The 24,887-nt window shown below is 34.8% G+C and overlaps 1 protein-coding gene across 3 annotated transcripts in view; it reads right to left on the bottom strand.

The window, feature by feature from the left end:
• Window positions 1–24,887, bottom strand: part of TRPM7 (transient receptor potential cation channel subfamily M member 7) — a 123,207-nt gene that overhangs the window by 74,728 nt on the left and 23,592 nt on the right. For all 3 annotated transcript variants that reach the window (XM_045449755.1, XM_045449757.1, XM_045449756.1), the window contains exons 3-10: window positions 20,159–20,197; window positions 12,125–12,323; window positions 8,639–8,852; window positions 6,270–6,394; window positions 4,422–4,593; window positions 2,655–2,829; window positions 1,577–1,700; window positions 146–218 (exon numbers count right to left, since the gene is read on the bottom strand). In XM_045449755.1, coding sequence (XP_045305711.1) covers window positions 146–218; window positions 1,577–1,700; window positions 2,655–2,829; window positions 4,422–4,593; window positions 6,270–6,394; window positions 8,639–8,852; window positions 12,125–12,323; window positions 20,159–20,197 — 1,121 coding nt within the window. The remainder of the gene's footprint in view (window positions 1–145; window positions 219–1,576; window positions 1,701–2,654; window positions 2,830–4,421; window positions 4,594–6,269; window positions 6,395–8,638; window positions 8,853–12,124; window positions 12,324–20,158; window positions 20,198–24,887) is intronic.

Raw genomic sequence — 24,887 nt, 5'->3', positions numbered from 1 at the left:
CAAAAGCTCATTTGCTGACAAACAAAGCTAGCACTGTTATCTTCCACAAAGAATAATTACTGAAAAATTCAGCCAAATTAAAAGTCCTACCTTATATAAATAGGCTATGAATAAGATCTTACAAATAAAAAAATTTAAATCTTACCTTTCAGTAATGCAGTAAGTATTGCTACATCTATATCCTGATGTTCATCTGATCCAATATGGAAAACCGTGATCTATTTAAAGATCAATTCATAATATTATGCCTTTATATTTTCAAAGCTAAGGCATAAGGTATACAAAACAGAAACTAATTTCAAACCACATAGGAGATACAGTTTTTTGGGGTTTTGGTCAGAAATTAACTTCATTTCAACAAAAGACCCCCACAAAATTAAAAAATTTTCTCATCTACCAAATAAAAATGGCAAATACACTCAAAATGTTTAGTTTAATATTATATTCACTTTCTGACCTATTTTAGGTCCTTTACTACAATAAGCAACTTATGGCCTGAGAATACAGATTACGTATCTGAGTAAATCTTGACATTATTTCTACAGAATGAACATTTAATTCAAGTAATATATATGTGTGTTCTTGAATGAGAAATGTTTTATTTATTCAATTTTCAATTTTTTTTAATGTTTATTTATCTTCAAGAGAGAGGGAGACACAGAGCTCAAGCAGGGAAGGGGCAGAGAGAGAGGGAGACACAGAATCTGAAGCAGGCTCCAGGCTCCGAGCTGTGAGCACAGAGCCCAACGTGGGGCTCGAACCCACGAACTGCGAGATCATGACCTGAGCTGAAGTCGGACGCTCAACCGACTGAGCCACTCAGGTGCTCCAATAAATGTCTTATTTAATCCTTTTACTGGAAATGTCTCTGAATTATCTGAAGTGAAACACCACTTGAGAGATTTTTATTTAATAACATTTTTCATAAAGTAAAAGATTATTATAATCCCATATAATTTTTTCCTTTCAACTTTATTTATTGTGTATAAAAATGAAATACATGAAACGAAACAGATCAAACCATGTTATCATCTACCTATTACAGTTGTTAAAAATTTTATCTCTGAAAACTTAAGCCCATGTTTAGATGAATGAAATTAGGCAACACTGATCTTTAATTTGAGCACTGAGTCAGAGTAAAATAAAATCTTTTCTAAATATTTTTTTTAAGACTTTTTTTTCAGTAATCTCTAGACCCAATGTGGGATCAAATTTACAACCCCGAGATCAAGAGTTGCATGCTCTACCGACCGAGCCAACCAAGAGCTCCTACAGATATATTTTGGAGAAACCATTAATAACCCTTGACAGTTCTTGCTTGATTCTAGATATAATCTGTGGAGGTCTAGTTATTAAACTTTTCCCAAAACAGAAATGAAAATGTATGTCTCAATACCATACAGAAACCATAGTCCTTCTATGATATCCCTCCAATTGAACAAAATAATAAATGACATCTTTGCATGGTTAAAAAATATTTTAAAATTTTAAATCCAAATTTAAAACTAAAGTATTTCACCAATTTATAATGTATTTTGAATGAAATAAAGAGGGTTATTCTGCAAAATCTACTTACAAGCTCCTTTCTTTTCATGCATTCCATCAGTGTTTGAAATAAATGAACTGCTTCACTTTGGCCAAAGTTAAATGTTTTTTTGATCGTTGAAATAATATCAGGCTCTGCTGCATCAGGAAGATTGCTGGAGTGAAAGGAAACATAACTTAATTCACTGATTTCAATTTCTATTATTTGTAGAATCTAATATGAAGTATAGATGAATCTATGTTAAGACCTTTAACATACTGTATTAATATTAAGTACTTCACCCTGAGTGAAATATCCTCCTTCATGAGACTCCCAACTGTAAGTCATATGGGGGGAAAAACGGGAGTTATTTTTCTCTTTGTATTATTTCTTAATTGTTTTACAAGGCATGTGTTGCTATAACAGTACTCACATTTACAAGATACTGTATAAAGATAATTTTAAGATATTATTATGTATTAAGCAATACTTTGCCAAGATATCTTAAACACGAGCACATTCACATTTTCTCATTATATGGCTCAAAAATATAATGACATAAAACATTATAAAATACAAAAATGAAAATTCATAGTGAAAGTCTCCCACTATCTTCCATCTGCCCAGTTTCATCTCAACTGCTTTCCTCTTTCCATGTATATACTTTGGTAATCTTCCAAAATCTAGTACGGATACCAACCTTTCTCAGCCACAAACTGTTATGGAGATATACCATAATTTGTTTATCTAGTCCTCTTGATACACATTCTATTTTGTTCCAATCTTTTACTTTTACAAAAAACATTGTAATGAGTAACTTTTTATAATCTTGTGTATATCACACGTGTAAAAGTACACGTATACCAATAATTCCTAGAAATGGAACAAAGGGGTCAAAAGATACATGCCTCTGTATGTTTGATAGATCTTACAAAATTGTCCTCTATGAAGACTGTTATATTTTAATTCATTCCCATAATGTATAAGACAAGCTATTTCCTCAAACCTTAAAGGTATTATTAAACTTTAAATTTTCATGTTCATAAAATACTGAAATGAATCCAATATTCTAAAAACCATAAGTCTCTTTACATAGTTATTAAAATCTTTTTTGCAATCACATACTTACCCTCCTTCTTCTGTTTGTTTATGAATATAAGCCAGTAGATCTGCAGCTCTGCCTGTTCCTTCACAAACAACAACTGGAACAGGAGGACTTTCCTGAAGGTATTCTAAAACTGTGAGGATGACATTTGGTCCACCCTCAAATATAAGTGCCACCACAGGGACACCTTGTCCAATTCCTTAACAAAGTAAAAGATTGCAAGATATCAGGCAAAACATAGAGTAATTTAATCTTATTTTTTTACTTAATCAAAACCAAAATAAAAATAAGCCAAAATATAATTTCTTATACAACTGTGCTGACTTCACTTTATGTATTCAACATGATACCAAATCTTGCATAAGTTAAACACCGAATACATTACTTTTTCATTAAATTAAAATCTGTTCTAAATGACAAAATTAGAAATACAATACTTCTATGATTAGGCATGCACTAGAATTTAGATTCACTGAAAAGTAAAATTTATTTTGTATATTTCACTAATTGGAACTCTCGACAAATAATTTATAACACCAATTTGTTTTTCTTTTTAAGATTTTTAAAATTTTTAAGTAATCTCTACACACAACATGGGGCCTGACCTCACAACCCTGAGATCAAGAGTTGCATGCCCCACCCACTGGGCCAGCCAAGACACCCCTAGTTTGCTTTCTAATACTGTGGGAGTTGAACTTCTAATGTATATTTGTTTTTATTCGTTTTTAAAATGTGTATTTCTGATTTCAAATGCAATGAGACATTAACATAAAAATTAATGACAGAGTCAGGACTACCTAAATGTAACTGATAAAAAAAAAATCCAAGACCTCTACAAGAGTAACAGAAAAGATTTAGTGAAGAATACCAATTTTTGTTTTTACAATAACTTGCAGTGAAAGAATCCCAATACACATAAATGTAGGATTCTAAAACATTACTGAATTTTAGGAGAGGATATGACTCCAACATAATTTGAATGCACCCTTCTATAATTTTGTATTTCTATTTCACTTTGTCACAAAGCCCACCTTCTTGGTGTCCTAGAACTATAAAATTTCTTCTTTTTGAAAGAGAAATCTAGAAGTTGAATCAGAAAGTATGACCATGGTTGGAAAGGAAGACCAGTGTCAAGAATACCAATTTTTAAGACACAGCTACCAAAGAGTGATACCTATTCATGTTATAAACTTTAAACAAGATGATTCTTACTTTGCAATAAAGTATCTTTTTTTCCTCTTTTCCTCTTCAATCTTGAATTTCAAGTCATGTATTAGAATACATCACACATTAAGAATATTTCTGAATTCCTTGGGCTGCAAGGGGATTACAACAGCAAGAGAGCTTCCAATGAACCTTTGTGGCTTTGGCCTCAATATGTGAATACCCTATTTGGGCTCAGACTTCCTATTTGGCCTAAGATCAGTCCTTTTTTTTTTTTTTATTTTTTTTAATCTTTATTTATTTTTGAAAGAGAGAGAGACAGAGAAGTGTGAGCAGGGGAGGAATAGAGAGGGAGACACTCAATCCGAAGCAGGCTCCAGGCTCCGAGGTGTCAGCACAAAGCCCAAAGCAGGGCTCAAACTCATGAACCATGAGATCATGATCTGAGCCAAAGTCAGATGCTTAACTGACTGAGCCACCCAGTCGCCCCTAAGATCAGTCATTTTGGTTGTTCTGTATGTTGTCTTGCTACAAAAGGAAATAAACCCTCCGAAGAACCTTTTTAGAATCTTTTTAGAATCTAGCCTAGAATGATCTCAACAATAACAAACTTATAAATTCCCTTACTAGCATGAATTCTTTGCTGATTAATAGTTTTTTCAAGTTCTCTTCTCAGTCTGACTTCTGCCCCATACTTTCCAACAGTGCCATCATCCACCAATATGAAATGGGAATGTAGATTATTCAGAACATTCAATTTGCTCAGAGGGTTCAACAATGTTTGATAAGGAGCAACCACCTAAACAACAGCAAACATGAGTTAGTGGGCAGGATTAATTATAATATAAAGAAAAAATAACTTTGAAATAATCTATAAAGGCAAGTAAGAGGTAAAATTCTACTTACAATATAGTAACAAATAGAAAATGTCAAAAAAAAAAAAAAAAAAAAAAGTGTCCAAAAGCACAAGCTTTTCTTTTTTAGGTTCATGGTTTTTTTTTCTCCCAACACTTTTTTTTCCAAATTTTTATTTAAATTCTACTTAGTTAACATACAATGCAATACTGGTTTCAGGAGTAGAATTCAGTGATTCATCAATTACATACAACACCCAGTGAAAAAGTACAAGCTTTTAACCAACTGAAAATTAACCAACAATGGGTTGAATCATACAACTGTATTTCATCTCATTTCAGAATATATATTATTTTTTTAAAGTTTATTTGTTTATTTATTTATTTTGAGGGGAGAGGAGAGACAGAGAGAGAAAGGGAGAGGGAGAATCCCAAGTAGGCTCCAGGCTGTCAGCACAGAGCCCAACATGGGGCTACATCCCATGAACCTTGAGATCACGACCTGAGCCAAAACCAAGAATCAGACGCTTAACCAACTAAGCCACCCAGACGCCCCTAGAATATATACTATTTTATTATTACATGCAAAGAAAACTGAAAATAAATAATAAGTAGTGTGAATAAACTGTTAGGTTATTAGTGAATAAAGAGCAATATACAAAGGACACTGAATTAGAGCAATCAAATGTTATATTGCTATTTTTCTAGCCCTAAGAAGAATCTTTAAATTTGATAATAGAAATATAATCACACTTGAAAGTGATCATTATAATTCAGTAATTCTTTTTTAGTAGTCTCTTGACAAATATTTATAACCAATTCACATGTCCTTAACCTATTCAAATAAAACACTACCAACTGATTACTACTCTTAGTGACAATAAAATTAATTCTTAATGTCATTAAAAATTTAATTTCAAAGACTGGCGTGATTTGGAAAAGGTGTGAAATAGCTATACAAAACAGAAACTGAAACATACTAATAATATAATACAGGGCACCTGGGTGACTCAGTCGTTTAAGCATCTGACTTCAGTTCAGGTCATGATCTCATGGTTCGTGGGTTCGAGCCCCACTGTCAGGCTTTGTGCTGACAGCTCGGAGCCTGGAGCCTGCTTCAGATTCTGTGTCTCCCTCTCTCTCTGCCCCTCCCCCACTCAAACTCTGTCTCTCAAAAAAATAAGTAGTAAACATTAAAAAAAAATTTTAAATAATATAATGCCAATTACTTATATCTATGAATGCATTTTTGAAAGGATAGTAAGAAAACCTCAAGAAAATAACTTAAAAAAAATTTTTTTAATGTTTATTTTTGAGGGAGGGGGGGAAGGGGCAAAGAGAGAGGGAGAGAGAGGGAGAATCTGAAGCAGGCTCCAGGTTCTGAGCTGTCAGCACAGAGCCCAATGTGGGGCTTGAACCCATGAGCCATGAGATCATGACCTAGGCCGAAGTCAGATGCTTAACTGACTGAGCCACCCAAGCACCCCCAAAAAATACTTTTTAAACATAATTTGAAAAGTATAGTATGATCATGAATAGTTTAAGTTAACTTGCACTATTCTTACTCTAATTTTGTTTATACAGAAGTTCAAACATAAGAAGTTTTTTAAATCATTCTTACATCTCTCCCAACAAGATCATTTCTGTTTTCAATCACTCCCCATGGAGCTATTCCAATAGTGCAAATCTTTCGAGATGATCTGGAAGCATGTTCTTTGAGGGCATCACCAACATGTTTTGCCACACCTGTTAATACAAAATTTATTTCACTTTATTTGAAAGTAGTTATTGTTTTCAGAATAATCCTGTGCTCAATCTATGACACTATAATTGGTGATATTTTTCTTTATACAAAGATAAAAAGCAATGAGGTCCAAAAGACAAAATGATGAAAGAAAACACAAGGACCAAAAAGAAAACAAACAAAAGAATCCCACAATGTCAAATCACTACAACTGCCTGAAACACATGTAAAAATAACTTTTACCATGTTGTTAGGCCTAGTCCTCTCTTAGATTCCTCATGTAAGTAACTGTAGTTTGTTACTGTTCTACACATCATCTAAAAAAAAATGAAGAGTATGGCTCAGGACCATAAGCAACACACACACACACACACACACACACACACACACACACACACACACTCCAAGCAACTACAAAAGTTGTCCAACTGAATCAAAAATAAGGAAAAAAGTAGAAAAGATAATTCAAAAGAGCATGTAACTCCTCATTATCACTTGTTATGGGCTGAACTGGATCTTTCCCAAAATTCTTATGTTGAAATCCTAATCCCAGCACCTCAGAATGTGACTGTATTTGGAGACAGGTCCTTTAAAGAGACTATACACTGTAAATGAGGCCCTAACCCAATCTGTCTGGTGTCCTTTTATGGAAAGGAAATTTTGGACCCAGAAAGAGATACCAGGAATGCACATGCACAGAGAAGAGGAAACAGTGAGAAAGTGACCATCTACAAGCCAAGGAGAGAGGCCTCGGGAGGAGCCAAACCTGCTAACAACTTGATCTTGGGACCTCCAAAACTGTGAGAAAATTTATTTTGCTTAAGCCACCCAGCCTGTGGTATTTTGTTATGGAAGCCCTAGAAAACCAATGCATCAGTCAATTTGATTTTTATAATGCATTAGATCTCCTTCCTCATCTGGATTATGGAAATAGCCTCTTCACTGGTCTTCCAACTGCTGCCTTGCCTGTGCATAGTCTATTTTCAAAACATCATCCAAATGATCTTTGTTCTTGTCAACTCTCTGCTTAAACCTTCCCTTCTTACTCAGAGTAAATGTGAAAGTGCTTGCTTGTAATGGCCTATAAGGTTTTATATAATGATGTGCCTTTGCCCCTGCTATTCACCACTCTACCCCAACTCACCCCATCCCATCACCCACCATACCCTCATACCTTTCCAACCTCATCATCTAGCCTTCCTTATTCATTCTACTTACCTACACTGTACCCTTCTTACCATTCTTCCAACAAACTAGCAGTTTCTTTTCTTTTAAATACTCTGTCCCACACTATTCTTATCTTGCTCCCTCATTTCCTTCAATTTCTACTCAGATGTCACCTTATTAATGAAGCCCCCTCCACCATCCCTCACCATCCTTCCTCTATATTTCATGTGTCTCCATAGCACTTATCATCTAACATGTAATAACATATTTAGTTATCTGTTTGTTATCTGCATCTCCCCTGCTAAAATATAAGCTCCACAAAGGTAAATATTTTCTTTGCTTTGTGGAATGGTAGATCTTTAGCATCCAGAAGAATGCCTGACATACAATGAGATTCAAAAACCAGCTGCTGATAATGAATTAAATGTTTGCAAACAGTAATTATTATATTTTACTTTGGACACTAAAGTTAATCTGCCATTTTTAGATCTAACTTATATATGTGGTAAAGAAGACTTGGAATGAAAAATTATAGTATATTAAAAATTAATTTTGAAAGCTACTTCTTACCACTGCCTAGGCAATGGACTGCCATCCTGGGTTCAATTTACCAGTAGTCAGAGAGTGACAGGAGTAACACTTGGCTCTATAGTAGGGGTCAACAACCTTTTTCTGGTAAAAGGTCAAGTAATAAACATTTTAGGGTTTGCAAGGTAAACAGTCTCTGTCACATCTATTCACCTCTGTTGTTGTAGTGCAAATGTAACTATAGATAATTCAAAAACAAATGAGTGTAGCTGTGCTCCAATAAATCTTTATTTACAAAAACAATGACTGGGTTGGATTTGGTGCCTGGGACCATAGTTTGTTAATACCTGCTCTACAGTTATTATTTTTAAGACTAAATGAAAATCAAATACTTCTACAATTACCATTTATACTTAGGAACTATATAAATTATTTAACAGAAAAAGATGAATATACTGATATTTGGTGTTGACTATTATTTAAAATATCTAATTAATATTATGAGACATTTATAAACACACTAAATAAAATTGATATAATCACCACATTACCTGTATTTACTCCTCCAGTTAAAATCCAGGCTCCGGTTGTAACTGCAGCTTTAATAAGACCCTTTCCAAGCAGCTGCTTGATTCGTGGGTGAAGCTCAAATTTCTGCATGCCTCCATGCACAGAGATAACAAGTTTGGGTAATTCCATTTGCCATTCTTTAAGCAGAAGTTGTAGAATGACTTCAGGTTTGGTGTCATATGATAGTCTCACATACTAAAAAAAGATTTTTAAAAGGACAAAATAACTGAATATGTTCATAGGTTTCATAATGCAACATTATACAACTTAAAAAAATGTTATTTAGATCAGATTATTATTAAATAGATTTGACAGGTTGCTTTTAATGTACTTAACACTCCTAGGAATAAACAATAACAAATGATTTTAAAGTTGGAAAATCATTCTGTAAGAGCTATAGAAGCAGTGGTACTCAAATTTTTAACCTTTAAAACATAAATATTTTCCTCTTTCTGTTTATATAAACTCAATTACTCTTTATCTATGCACAGTATTTAATGGTTTGGTGTAACTATGAGTATGCAGTAGTGGGAAGTGCTAAGGCTAGCTACAGTGATGATAAAAGGGAAAAAGAGAAAAGAATAATGAAAAAAAATGGAAGCTTCTACAACTCTTGCTATAAACAGAGGCAAATACTGTATTAACTTTGAAAATTATGCCAATGATCCAGTCTATTTATAACAGAATTTTGAATATGCAGTAAAATAACAAAAATATTTTTTTACTCAATATTTCAAGGTGCTCAAATGGATTCACAAGTTTAATTTTTGAAAAATTCTATAGAAAATAAGCTGTCCCATCTGTGGTATAATTTACTCTTGTTTGAAAGGTTAAGAAAATTATCTTTGTCTTCAGTGACATCACGAAAGTTACTTGCTATGACCACTCTAATTCATTTTCTCTGTCTAATGTGTTTGTATGATTTACTGCATAAGAAATCTGAAATATTCATATGTTGGAAGAAAAACATTAAAAAAAAGGTTTTTTAAAAATGTTTATTTATTTTTCAGAGAGAAAGAGAAACAGTGCAAGCAGAAGAGGGGCAGAGAGTAAGGGAGACACAGAATCCCAAGTAGGCTCCAGGCTCCGAGCTGTCAGCAGAGGGCCTGACACAGGGCTCAAATTCACGGACCACAAAATCATGAACTGAGCCCAAGCTAGACACATAACCAACTGAGCCACCCAAGCACCCCAGAAGAAAAACATTTTTAATCATCTCTAAGAAAGGTTCCTTGCAAAACAATATATTGCCCACTGCTTTACAGAGCTCAAATACCAATGAAAAATATTCTAAAATATCAAAATCCAAAATATCAGAATTCTACAAAAATGAGAAGACTCTAGAGAATGCAATGAGATTTGTTCCATACGAGGTCTTCCCACATTAGTTTTAAGTCATTATTATATTTGGGTACATAAAATAGTGTTTAGAAAACAAATTTAAAAAAAGATTATTTAAGGAATAAATAAAGAATTCCACTTTGGACAATGGTAGACTAGACTGTCTTGAATTAACTCTGCCCCTAGGAACAGAGAAGCTAGAAAATAAATAACACTTTTCTTAAGTTTATTTATTTAGGGAGAGAAAGCACATGTAGGGGAGGGGCAGAGAGAGTGAAAATCCCAAGTAGACTCTGCACCATCAGCACAGAGTCTGACAAAGGGCTTGAACTCATGACTTGCAAGATCATGACCTGAGCCAAAGTCCGCACTTAAATGACTGAGCCAGGAGCGCCTCAGTCGGTTGAGCGTCCGACTTCAGCTCAGGTCATGATCTCGCAGTTGATGAGCTCGAGCCCCGCATCGGGCTCTGTGCTGACAGCTCAGAGCCCAGAGCCTGCTTCAGATTCTGTGTCTCCCTCTCTCTCCATCTCTCCCCACCTCATGCTCTGTCTCTCTCTCTCAAAAATAAAGATAAACATTAAAAAAAATTAAAAAAAAAATGACTGAGCCACCCAGGCATTCCATAAATAAGAGGTCTGAAAGCATCAGAAAGCTACCAAGGCCATGAAAAACTGGGACCCAGATCCGAAAGAATAGGAAAACTTGGAGAGATGAATCCACCTTTAGCACTGCTTTCCCAGCAAGGCAGGGAGTTAGAACAAAGAACAACCTAAAGGGTAAAATGTTGGTGAATCTAAACAAATAATAATTATGTTTGGGGGGTTTAAAATTATGCCAACAAAAGCACATAAGTCATGAGAGAAATAAATGCAGTTAAAAACTATTCTGAAGGTTCTCGCACTGTCCAAAAAGTAGTAAAAGGACTAACTTACAATAAATTAAAATGCATTTTGTAGTGTTTACTATAAGATTAATCTATAGAAAGGGGCACCTGAGTGGCTCAGTTGGTTAAGCACCCAACTCTTGATTTTGGCTCAGGTCATGATCTCACAATTCATGAGTTCAAGCCCCGCACTGGAGCTGTCAGCACAGAGCCTCCTTGGGATTCTCTCTCTCCCTCTCTCTCTCTCTGCCTTACCCCTGCTCATTCTCTCCCTCTCTCTCAAAACAAACAAACAAACAAACAAACATATAAAAGATTTAATCTACATAAAAACAATGTATCAATAACATGCTAATAAAGAAGGAAATAATAAAAAAAATACTTAATCCAAAGCATGTAAGAAAGAAAAGGGAATAAAGAAAAAGTGCAACAGTAAACTAAACTTAAAAATTATGTGCTTCTTAAAAAGAAACCTCTTGGGGCGCCTGGGTGGCTCAGTCGGTTAAGCGTCCGACTTCGGCTCAGGTCATGATCTCGCGGTCCGTGAGTTCAAGCCTCGCGTCGGGCTCTGTGCTGACAGCTCAGAGCCTGGAGCCTGTTTCAGATTCTGTATCTCCCTCTCTCTCTGGCCCTCCCCCACTCATGCTCTGTCTCTCTCTGTCTCAAAAATAAATAAACGTTAAAAAAAAATTAAAAAAAAAAAAAAAGAAACCTCTTAAACATAAGGAAAGGTTAAAAGTAAAAGGGAAGAAAAAAAAAAAAACTTAGCTATGCTGATTTAAGAAAAACCATACACTGGAGGCACCTGGATGCCCCAGGTGATGATCTTGCAATTCACGAGTTCGAGCCCTGCATTGGGCTCTGTGCTGACAGCTCAGAGTCCGGAGCCTGCCTCAGATTCTGTGTCTCCCTCTCTCTCTGCCCACCTCCCACCCCCAGCTCGTGCTCTGTCTCTCCCTCTCTCTCTCAAAAATAAAAACATTAAAAAAAAAAAGAAAAACCAGACTTTGTCAAAAAAAATGATGAGATTAAAAGACATTTCATAATGATAAAAGGTTCAACTCACCAAAAAGATATACTTCTATATTTATATGCACCTATACAAATAACTTCAAAATACATAACAAAATGGCTGAGACTAATTTCCTGACTTACTGTTACATAAATCTTCAGACAACAAATGTGTATTATTTAGATAACAAGATAAATGAAATTTTAAAAAATCAAGTATGTGACATACCTTAGCTCTATAGGAATGAGAACCGCCTTGAAAATTTATGACTCCATAAGCATCTGTTGGGCTCTGTTCTGTATGCTTTTCCACAGACCATTCTTCTAATGTCTGATTAAAATGGTCACCCAATTTCACATCTGAGTATTTCATGGCAAGACTTGCAGTAAAACAAGCATGTTGCTTGACCAAACGACCACAAAAACACCTGAAGTAAAGAAATTTTTAAAAGATCTTTCAAAAAAATTAGTCAATGGAAAACTGAATTAAAATGAACGAACCAATGAAGAGTATAAAAATAATTTAACTTTTTAATTTTACAATACCAATAAATTAATACCTTCAACATAGCATGAAAATAGTATAAATACATTTGCTTGTGATGATGTAGTCCTCTAACTTTAGTGTGGGACACCTAAAAAATGTAGTATAACCACATAATAGAACAGTATTCAGCAGCAGAAAGGAATGAACCACTAATAAACACAATATGGATGATCTCAAAATTATGCTGCAGGAAAGAATCCAGATGCCAAACAAAACGTATTTCTATGATTTCATGTATAAAGAATTCAAGAAAATACAAACTAACCTATACAGTGATAACACTGGTGACCCAGGTCCAGGAGCAGAAAGAGCAATTGTATTCTACCTAGAAGCAATTATTGGACACTACTACATAGGAAGCCGGAACCCAGTGGAGCCAGTCAGTCTCAATGATTTGACAAAAAAATCTTAACTGCAGTTTGTAGAAACCAAAGGAGCTAGATTTGTAGGGCAAAAAACAAAGAGAGGAGGGAGCTACATGAGAGAGTTCCAGATTTTTGCAGAACGGTCTCCTTGAATGTGAATAAGAATAAACTACCCAAAGCAAACAAGAACTACTAGACAACAGTAGGCCAAATAACTCCGGAAGTTCATAAAGGGCAGGGAACAGTTTGTGTTGTCACCAGCCAGAGTACAGATCTCAATCAATATACAAGACCTATAAAAGGGTCATCAGAAGAGTAATGCCTATTAGAAGGGCTAAATTAGACCTAGACCCACATGTGCCATGACAAACTAGAAAAGCAAGACTTGAAATGATCAAACTGATCCAAAGTAACTTAATTCCCTGCTAAAACAAGCCCAAAACTCCCTAACAGAAAATGACAAAATCCAGCACCCTAAGACATAAAGTTCATAACGCATAGCATCCATCAAAAATTACAAAGCATGAGTGGCACCCGGGTGGCTCAGCTGGTTAAGCATCTGACTCCTGATTTCGGCTCAGGTTATGGTCTCGTGGTTTGTGGGACTGAACTGTGTGTTGGGCTCCAAGCTGACAGCATGGATCATGCTTGTTATACTCTCCTATCTGCCCCTCCCCTGGCTCGATCTCTCTCTCTCTCTCTCTCTCTGAAAACATTTTTTTTAATTACGAAGCATGCAAAGAAGTAGGAAAATAAGTAGGAAACAAATCACTACGTGAAGACCCAAAATTGTACAGACATGGTTGAATTAGCAGAAACTATAACAACTACTATAAATAAACTCCATTAAAAATATGCTCTGGGAGGTGACCAGAATGAAAACATGACCACAACCAGGGAGGAACTGGAAAAAAAAATTTTTTTGAGAGAGAGAGAGAACGTGCTCGTGCATACACACACACACACACACACACACACACACACACACACACACGAGTTGAGGAGGGGCAGAGGAAGAGAAAGAGAGAATCTTCAGTAGGCTCCATGCCCACTAGAGCCTAACTCGGGGCTTGATCTCAGGACCGTGGGATCATGACCTGAGTTGAAATCAAGAGTAGGATGTTAACCAACTGAGCCATCAAGGCACCCCTGTAAAACACTTTTTTAAAAAAGGCCGAACCAGGGGCACCTGAGTGGCTCAGTTAGTTAAGTATCTTACTCTTGATCTCAGCTCAGGTCTTGATCTCAGGGTTGTGAGTTCAAACCCTGCAATGGGTTTCATGCTGGACATGAAGCCTACTAAAAATTAAATTAAATTAAATTAAATTAAATTAAATTAAATTAAATTAAATTAAATTAAATTAAACAAAACATGCAACTATAACATCTAAAAATAATATCTGAGCAATCCCTAACAAAATAACACCACCATTCTTCACAGAGCTAGAACAAACAATCCAAAAATTTGCATGGAACCAGAAAAGACCCCGAACAGCCAAAGCAATCTTGAAAAAGAAAACCAAAGCTGGAAGTATCACAGTGCCAGACTTCAAGATGTATTACAAAGCTGTAATCATCAAGACAGTATGGTATTGGCACATAAACAGACACTCAGATCAATGGAACACAATAGAGAACTCAGAAATGGACCCACAAAAGTATGGCCAACTAATCTTTGAGAAAGCAGGAAAGGGGCGCCTGGGTGGCGCAGTCGGTTAAGCGTCCGACTTCAGCCAGGTCACAATCTCGCGGTCCCTGAGTTTGAGCCCCGCGTCGGGCTCTGGGCTGATGGCTCAGAGCCTGGAGCCTGTTTCCGATTCTGTGTCTCCCTCTCTCTCTGCCCCTCCCCCGTTCATGCTCTGTCTCTCTCTGTCCCAAAAATAAATAAACGTTGAAAAAAAAAAAAAATTTTAAAAAATAAAAAAAAAAAGAAAGCAGGAAAGAACACCCAATGGAATAGAGACAGTCTCTTCAGCAAATGGTTCTAGGAAAACTGGACAGCGACATGCAGAAAAATGAACCTGGACCACTTTCTTACACCATAATACACAAAATAAAATGGATGGATGAAAGACCTAAATGTAAGACAGGAAGCCATCAAAATCCAAGAGGAGAAAGCAGGCAAAAACCTCTTTGACCTCAGTCACAGCAACGTCTTATGCCACACATCTCCAGGGGCAAAAATGGAACTACTGGGACCTCATCAAATAAAAAGCTTTTATACAGCGAAGGAAACAATCAGCAAAACTAAAAGGCAACTGACGGAATGAGAGAAGATACTTGCAAGTGACCTATCAGATAAAGGGTTAGTATCCAAAATCTATAAAGAACTTATCAAACTCAACACCCCCAAAAAAACAAATACTCCACTGAAGAAATGGGCAAAAGACATGAATATCTTCTCCAAAGAAGACATCCAGATGGCCAACCGACACATGAAAATGCTCAACATCACTCATCATCAGGGAAATACAAATCAAAACCACAATGGGACACCACCTCACACCTGTCCGAATGGCTAACATTAACAATTCAGGCAACAACAGATGTTGGCAAGGATGCGGAAAAAGAGGATCTCTTTTGCACTGCTGGTGGGAATGCAAACTGGTGCAGTCACTCTGGAAAACAGTATGGAGGTTCCTCAAAAAGCTAAAAAATAGAACTACACTACAACCTGGCAATTGTGCTACTAGGTATTTATCCAAGGGATACAGGTGTGCTGTTTCAAAGGAAAACATGCACCCCAAAGTTTATAGCAGTACTATCAACAATGGACAAAGTATGGAAAGAGCCCAAATGCCCATCAACAGATGAATGGATAAAGATATGGTATATATATACAATGGAGCAATCAAAAAGAATGAAATCTTGCAACTACATGGATGGAACTGGAGGGTATTATGCTAAGCGAAATTAGAGAAAGACAAATATCATATGACTTCACGCATATGAGGAATTTAAGATACAAAACAGATGAGCATAAGGGAAGGGAAGCAAAAATAATATTAAAAACAGGGAGGAGGACAAAACATAAGAGACTCTTAAACATAGAGAACAAACAGAGTGTTGCTGGAGGGGTTGTAGGAGGGCAGGAGCGCTAAATGGGTAAAGGGCATTAAGGAATCTATTCCTGAAATCACTGTTGCACTATATGCTAACTTAGATGTAAATTAAAAAATTAAATAAACTAAATTCAGAATCAGTAGGGTTTTCCCAAAAATAAATAAACGTTGGAAAAAAAAAAATTAAATAAACTAATTAATAAATAATAAAATAAAAATAATATCTGAAATGAAAATGCCATAGGGTAAGATTTATAACATATAAGACACCACAAAGAAAGAAAACCCGTAAACTTGAAGAAATAGCAAAAGACTCTATCCAAACTGAAACAATGACAGAAAAGACTGGAGGGGAACAAAAGGAATAGAACATTAGCAACCTGTGGAACAATATTAAGTATCTCAACACACACACATAATCCAAGGCCCAGAAATGAGGGAGTGGAAATAAAAATTTGAAAACACTGGGCAAAAATCTGAAAACTATTTGAAAGACAAATTTGAGCAGTTCAATAACAACTAAGGAAAACAAGCTTAACGAAATCACACTAGAGCACTGCTGAAAGCCAGTGATAGAGAAAATCTTAAAAGTAGAAAAGTAGCAAAAAAAAAAAAAAAAAAGAAAGAAAGAAAAGTAGCAGAGTACAAGTGTCACAATATGTGCCAAAGAACAAAGCTAATTATGACAGCAGACATCCTATAAAAAAATCATGCAATCCATAGTCACTGTGGTATAGCATCTTACTTTTTTTTTTTAAGTTTTATTTATGTAATCTCTAAACCCAACGTGGGGCTCAAATTCACAACCCCAAGATTAAGAGTCGCATGCTGTTCCAAGTGAGCCAGCCAGGTACCCCAACTTGTTTGCAAAGCATCTTTAAAGTAATAAAAGGAAAAAAAACAAAACTCCTTATCAAATCAGAATCCTGTAAGACTGGAACAAAACTATCAGTCAACCAAAGTGACTGAATAGACATTTACAGAACACTCCACCAGCAAAAAAATAAAAACTCTACTTGAGTGCACAGGAAGTATTCACCAAGATTAACCATATTCTGGACCACAAAATAAGTCTCAATAAACTAAAATAAGGATGGAAATCATATAAAGTATGTTCTCAGACTACAGTGAAATTAAATTAGAAACCAATAAAAGAAACATACTGGGAAAATCCTCAAGTTTTTAGAAATTAAATGACACACTTTTTATTAACTCATGGATCAAATAAAGTCACAAAGAAACTAGAAAATATTTGGAAAAATGAAAATAGAAATAATATCAAAATATGCGGGATCTAACTGTACAGTGTTTAGTATAAAAGCTAGTGTATTTATATGCATACTTTGCACTATAAAAATATATAGGATAAAAATTTGTAATATATAAATTAGAAAACAAGGTGTGCAAGCAATACTAATCTAAACTTCCACCTTAAAAAACTAAAAAGGGCAAATTAAACCCAAAGTAAGCAGATAGGAAGAAATAATAAAGAGAACATAATGAAATATGAAAAGAAAAACCAATGAAACGAAAAGACCAACAAAATTCAACATCTATTCACTAGAAACATTTTCAGCAAACTAGGAAAAGAGACAACTTCTTCAACACAGATATCCTCATACTTACTAAGCATTGGCCATGAGTACTACTCACTATATCCTGAGTCCTGTGAGTCCTTCTAGCTAATCACCAAACCTCAAGGTCATCCTGGGGACACTTGACAACAGTAGACAAAATATATGAGATAACTGTTTTTAACTACTGAACAAGAGGTACTGAGACTTCAATCCCTGACATGAAGAAAAATATATGAGGTGAGTCCCATAAATGCACCACACTGGGGCAGTTTCTCAACCATTATGCACTGAGATAATGCCCAGGTAAAAAATGGCAGTGTCAAGAGCTGAGGAAGGAAGCAACAAACAGAATTCCAGACTGCTGAAACAGCTAGAATTTGTAGCAGGGTACAAGAGAAGAGAGAACTATAAAGAGGGAGAAAAGAAACTTGCATGAGGAGTCACCATGGGATCTTGGCCATACACTGAGCTGGATCTGTGTTAGTCAAGACTTTGACACCTAGCAGAAATCACTTGCTGTGGGTCTGAGAACGGAATCATAAAGAGCTGGGAAACAGTGCAGTTTTAGCTCAGAGTGAAAAGCCATACTGGGCATACTGGGCATCCTGGGCATTCAGCTGAGATCCTAAAAAGGTTATACCTTAGGAGTACAGTCCACATTCTAAGACTAAGTTCAAAATAAAAATAGAACTGCCCTAACAAAGAATAAAATCAAGCCTGATAGGACAAAATAATCTGCAAATAATTTAATCACCTGTCAGAACAAAATTCAAATTCTTCAAAGGAAGACAACATAGCCCAGAACTCCTGAGGTGGATCATGCAAACACAGAGCATATAATAAAAAAATTACTATATATATTAAAAAGCAAAAAAAGTGACTTGTAATCAAGAAAAAAGTAAATTCAATAAGTCAACAGAAACAGACCCTAAATGACACCTGGTGTTGGAATTAGTAAAAAAAAAAAATTTCAATGCAGATGTTATAAATATGTTCAAAGACTTCTATAAATAGAAGATGATGTGATAACAAGGATACAGACAGGGCATCTCAGTAGTGACTTAGAAACTGTAATAAAGAATCAAAAATTTTAGAACTGAAAAATATAATGCACAAAAAGTTCACTGGATGGGCCAAACAGCATTATTGGTGACTGCAGAAATAATTAGTGAAAGAAAATATACAAAGCTATAGTAATCAAAGAAAAAAAAGATTAGTGAATCTTAAGACATATCAATACAAATGTTCTACTTTAATCAGCATAATTTTAATTATGAATTTTAATTATTTAATTAAAATAAAATTTTAATTACAAAAAAAAAAAAAAAACCAGGGCCTCAGTAACCCATGGAAAATATCATACAATCTAACAAAGGTATAACTGGAGTCTCAGAGGGAAGAAAGAGAGAATGGGGCAGAAAAATATTTTAAGAAACAATGACTAAAAACTTCCCAATCCAGTGATAGATATGAACTTGCAAATATTACTGCAGAGTATATACAAAGAGAACCACTCTTAGGCACATTGTATACCTGCTGCTGGAAACTAAAGATACAGAAAAAAAATCTTTAAACTAGCAGAGGGAAAAAAGATGGCATTACATACAGAATAACTACACTAGTGACAACTGACGTCTCACCAAAAACAAAAGCCAGAAGACAAAATAACGTTATCTTTAAAGTGCTGGAATGGGAAAATGGTCAACTCAGCATTCTACATCTAGAGAAAATATCCTTCAAAAATGAGTTAAAAAAAAAAAAATGAGTTAAAAAAAAAAAACCTGAAAAATATGAAAATACATTTTCAGATAAACCAGTTTGAGAAAATTCACCTCCACTACCTGCATTTTATCAAACACTAAAGGAAGCTCCTCAGTCTGAGTGGAAAGATACCACATGGAACCTCACATATAAAGGAAGGAATGTATAAGACTGGAAATGGTAAAACAACTCAATATATCTAAAATGAACTCACTGTGTACTTTTCTTCCTACCCTACCTACCAGAGACCTTCTATTATTACTCTTCTAACCCTTCATCAGATCTTAATGAACAAGATTACTATTTACTTAGATAAGTTAGAAATTTAGGTACTATCTTCAAATCTTCCTTTCTCTACACATTCATCAAATCCTATTGAGCTTATGTCATTCATCCCTTCAAATATGTCTACCTCTCTTCATCATCATAGCCACTATATTAATTCAAGCTCTGATTTATTCCAAAATTACTCCAAAACTTTCCGAACTACTTTTTTCTCCCAATAATCTCCTCAAAATGCCAACTGCTTTTACCAAAGAAGAAAAAAAAGAAGAAAACAAAATCAAAACTATGTGGCACAGTATATAGTTTAAATGATCTGGTCCCTACTTATTTCTCCAGCTCACATCTTTCCAATATCCATATTACATTCTACAGTTTCCTGACAGAACCATAATCTCTTTCACTGTCAGGCTTTTCCACATCCTATTCTCTCTGCCTAAATCACTTTTGCTCAATCTTTACCCAACTAATTCACATCCAGCTTTAGAACTCTGCTCATGTAGTTTCATTGGAGTTTCACACCTTATCCTTTCTCTCCCAACTCTGAGTAAAGTAACCCTCAAACATAATAACCTGTGAGTTTTATCCCTTTTTATTCTAACTGACGCTTTTAATAGATTTGTTTCATTTTTCAAAATTTGTGCAACAGAGTTATGTTATTAAACTTACCTGACAAGTTGCTGACAAATTTGACATCCTGGAAGGCATCTATAAAACAAGGTAAATTATTTATTTCTTAGAAGTTAAAAAAAAAATAGTTTAAACTATATAAAATCTATGTAATAGTACAAAACAAAGGAAAATTACATACTTAGTTTAATTTTTCAGTACATATCATAGGTCATTTATACCTTGATATATATATTCAAATAACTATTTTTTTAACTCACATAGTTTCCACTTTTTTTTAATTTTAGAAAGAGAGAAAGCACCAGTGGGGGAGAGAGTCAGAGAGGGGGAGAGAGAGAATCTTAAGCAGGCTCCACCTTCAGCGTGGAGCCCGATGCAGGACTCAATCCCACAACCCTGGGATCAGGACCCGAACTGAAATCAAGACTCAGATGCTCAACTGACTGAGCCACCCACGCGTCCCTCCACATTTTTTAAATTGTAGTTGACATACAATGTTAGTTTCAGATATACAACATAGTGATTCAACAATTCTATACATTAGTCAGTGCTCACCAAGATAAGTACAGTCACTATCTGACACCATACAATGTTATTATAGTATTATTAACTATATTCCTTATGCTGTACTTTCCTCTCATTATTTATTTTACAACTTGTTTGTACCTCTTACTTCCCTTCACCTATTTTACCCAACGCCTCACCCTCCTAATATTTAAAATAGCTTCCATTAGTTTAAATACAATTAGTTGTGACAAAAACCAGAAACTATAAGAGAAAAAGACTGATAGATTTAACTACATAAAAATACACTTTGTTATGTGGCAAAAATATGTCACTCATAAAGTCTAAAAAGAAACGGAGGGAAAAATAATTGCAGGCAAAAGGTTAGTTTCCCTACTATATAGAGTTTCACCAAATCTACATAAAAAAGGAAAATATATGGATACTTCATGGTAGAAACACATATGAAAAGGTATTTGATTAGAAAAGATTTTTTAACCTTTAAGACAGTATCTTGGAAAGAACAGAGATATGTAGACTCATGTTGGTGGGAGTATAAACTGATACAATCTCTATGGAGGGCAATTTGGTAATACCCATCAAAATGAAAAAAATGTAAACTCCTTCTCAAATTCTAATAGCAATACTAAAAGTATAGGCTAAAAAATATTTGTAGCAATATACAAGGTTGTTCATTCATTACAGCATTTTTTTTCTAATAGCAAAAAGAAAAACAGAATAGCTAAAATGTTCGTTAACAAGGGACTACTAAAACAAATTATAATCCAGATATATAATTTAAAAGGATGAAACAATTAAGAAAAGTGGTTACTGCCAAGATAATAAACACAGTGGGTTAAATGGTATGTGATTAAAAGGGGAGAGGAAGGAGTAAATACACATCGGCTAGGACATGCAAAGACCATGCAAAGACAGTATCTGGCTATCTCTGAAAGGTATTCCAAGAATTAGTAACATTAGTTTTCTTTAGGAAAGGGAACTTATAGTTAAGGCACAGTGGTAGAAAGGAGCCTTACACTTATAAATTTTGATATCTTATAAACCCATGTATTAAACCTATTTATATGAACAACTGGGTGGCTCAGTAAGTTAAGCATCCGACTTTGGCTCAGGTCATGATCTCACTGTTCATGGGTTCGAGCCCATGTCAGGCTCTGTGCTGACAGCTCAGAGTCTGGAGCCTGCTTCAGATTCTGTGTCTGCCTCTCCCCCACTTGCACTCTCTCTCACTCTCTCTCAAAAATCAACATTAAAAAAAAATTTTTTTTAATTAAACCTATTCATAAAAAAACTAATTTTAAAACTCAACTAGTGTAGGGGTGCCTGGATGGCTCAGTCGGTTAAGCGTCTGACTTTGGCTCAGGTCATGATCTTGCAGTTTGTGAGTTCAAGCTCCGCATCAGGCTCTGTAAGGACAAGCTCAGAGCCTGAAGCCTACTTCGGATTCTGTCTCCCTTTCTGTCTGCCCTCCCCTGTTCGTGCTCTGTCTCTCTCCCTCTCGAAAATAAAAATTAAAAATTAAAAATAAATAAATAAACCTTAAACAAAATTTCAACTAGTATAGAAGGAAATGACCAGCTATCACTGTTTGAAAATTATGCCTCATATGGATGGCTAAAGCCAAAGATACTTAATAACAAAATGAGACTTAACACCTAATGAGTACTTTTATCGTTTCTACTGCAAAATGAAATTAATGAACTTATAGGAAATAAACTCCATATTAATAATATAATCTACTTTTTTAATAAATCAAAAACATAATTTCCTCCCAAAGAAAGAACAATATCTTACTTTGAAATGACACACTGAACTAAGGAGATCTAAATTCTAATCCCACCTTTATGAATTATTAGTCATGTGACCTGGGAAATGTCACCTCTGCTCTCTGGTTAAAAAATGTAGTATTACATTGTAACAAAACATCTATAATAATTAGAAAGAAATTCAAATTGATTCAAAAAATAATGACTGAAAGAGACATTAAGATGATCTGCTTTGGGGTGCCTGAGTGGCTTAGTCAGTTAAGCATCCAACTCTTGATTTTGGCACAGGTTGTGATCTCATGGTCATGAAAATAGAGCCCTGTGTCAGCGATTCTCTCTCCCCCTCTCTCTTTGCCCTTACCCTGCACATATGCATATACTCTCTCTCTCTCAAAAAAGAAAAAAATAATAATGTTTTAATTATCTAAAAGACATTTACAGAACCTACAAAAAATTGAATATAAAAAGATAAAAAATGTTTTCTCAAAAATCAAATGCAAATTTAAAACATACACTATTTTCTACTTAACACTTTTTCTTGAAGATAATGAAAAATGTTACTCTAATCAATATTTAATAAAGTAAGCATTCTTGTCACTACTGGTAATAATATATATTGCTTTAATCCTTTTAGAAAGTCTTTTGGCATTACATACCCTAAGAGGGGGAAAAAACCTTAAATACAGGGGTGCCTGGGTGGCTCAGTCAGTTGAGCGTCCGACTTTGGCTCAGGTCATGATCTCACGGTTTGTGAGCCACTTCGGGCTCTGTGCTGACAGCTTGGGACCTGGAGCCTGCTTTGGATTCTGTGTCTCCCTCTCTCTCTGCTCCTCCCCTGCTCACACTCTGTCTCTCTCTCAAAAATAAATAAAGATTTAAAAAAATTAAAGGAAAATAAAATTGACAAAACCTGTTTATTCTGACTGATTTGTGGTAAGAAAAGAAATTAAAAAAAAAAAAACCTTAAATACAAAAAAAGTTTTCTCCTCTAAGGTCTTCATTATGGCCTAATTTTACTTTATAATGGCTAAGAATTGAAAACCACCCAAATCTGCCCAACAGTGGAACAGGTATGCGAATTATGGCATATACACTAACAGAATATTAGTATTACCATTCTTCTAAATATCTGCAATATCAAAAAATATATTACTATAACATTTTGTGAAAGAGGATATACCATATTTTAGAGACTAAATGTAGCAGTATTTTAAAACAAAACCTACTGAAGAAATATTAAAAGTAAATGCACCAAAATGTTATTAATAATGACTGCCTTGACATACTGAAACTCTGAGTACTGAACCAATTTTCTGATTCTCAAAAGTTTTCAAAATTTATCATGTACATGGCTCTTCTAACAGATATTTGTTTAAGAGGGACATATATTCAAAATAGAGTTTTCTCACTGTCAAAGAGAAATGTTGAATTCAAACAGCAGATTTATGAAATGTAACAAACAGAAGGTTTAGAAATTCCATTCAACAAATATTTACTAAATACCCACTATGAACAATAACAGTGACAGATGCTATAATTTAAAATACACGTTAATAAAAAATTACCCATTTCCCTATTTTTCTAAAAAGTTTTATTATTGATGTATAGTTGACATACCACTGTTATATAAGTTTCAGGTATACAACATAGTGACCAACTATACTGAAAATGCATACCACGGTAAACTGTCCCATTATTATAATATTACTGACTATACTCCTTATGCTGTACTTTTTTTTATCTCTGTGACTTATTCATTTTATTCATTTATTTCATGCATCTCCCCACCACACCCCTCACCCTCCACCCCATCTACTCTGGAAACTACCAATTTGTTCTCTGTATTTATGAGTCTATTTTTATCTGTTCTGGTTTTCAGAGTCCATATATGAGTAAAATCATATGGTATTTGTCTTTCTCTGTCTTACTTATTTCTCTTAGCATAATACCCTCAAGGTCCATCCATGTTGTTACAAATAGCAAGATTCCATTCTTCTTTATGACTAAGTAATATTCCACTGTATGTGTATACACACACCACACACCCACACAGTATCTTCTTTATTTATCTATTGGTGAACACTTATGATACTTCCACAGCTGGGCTACTGTAAATAAGGCTGCAAGAAATACAGGAGTGCATATATCTTTTTTAATCAGTGTTTTTGTTTTCTTTGGGTACTAAGTAGTGGAATTCCTGATCAAATGGTATTCCTATTTTTAATTTTTGAGGACCACCACACTTTCATGGTCACTGTATCAAATTACATTCCCACAAATAGTGCAAAATGGTTCCCTTTTCTCCACATCTTTGCCACCACTTTTTATTTTTTGTCATTCTGATACTAGCCATTCTGACTAGTAGGAGATGAGGATAACTCATTGATTTTTTTTTTTTCTTTCCATTGAGGCTTTGATTTTCATTTCCCTGATGATTAGTGATGTTGAGCATCTTTTCATGTATCTGTTGGCCATCT

This window comes from Leopardus geoffroyi, chromosome B3, assembly GCF_018350155.1.
Source record: "Leopardus geoffroyi isolate Oge1 chromosome B3, O.geoffroyi_Oge1_pat1.0, whole genome shotgun sequence".
Classification (NCBI taxonomy): Eukaryota; Metazoa; Chordata; class Mammalia; order Carnivora; family Felidae; genus Leopardus; species Leopardus geoffroyi.
This window is presented reverse-complemented; position numbering and strand designations above follow the sequence as displayed.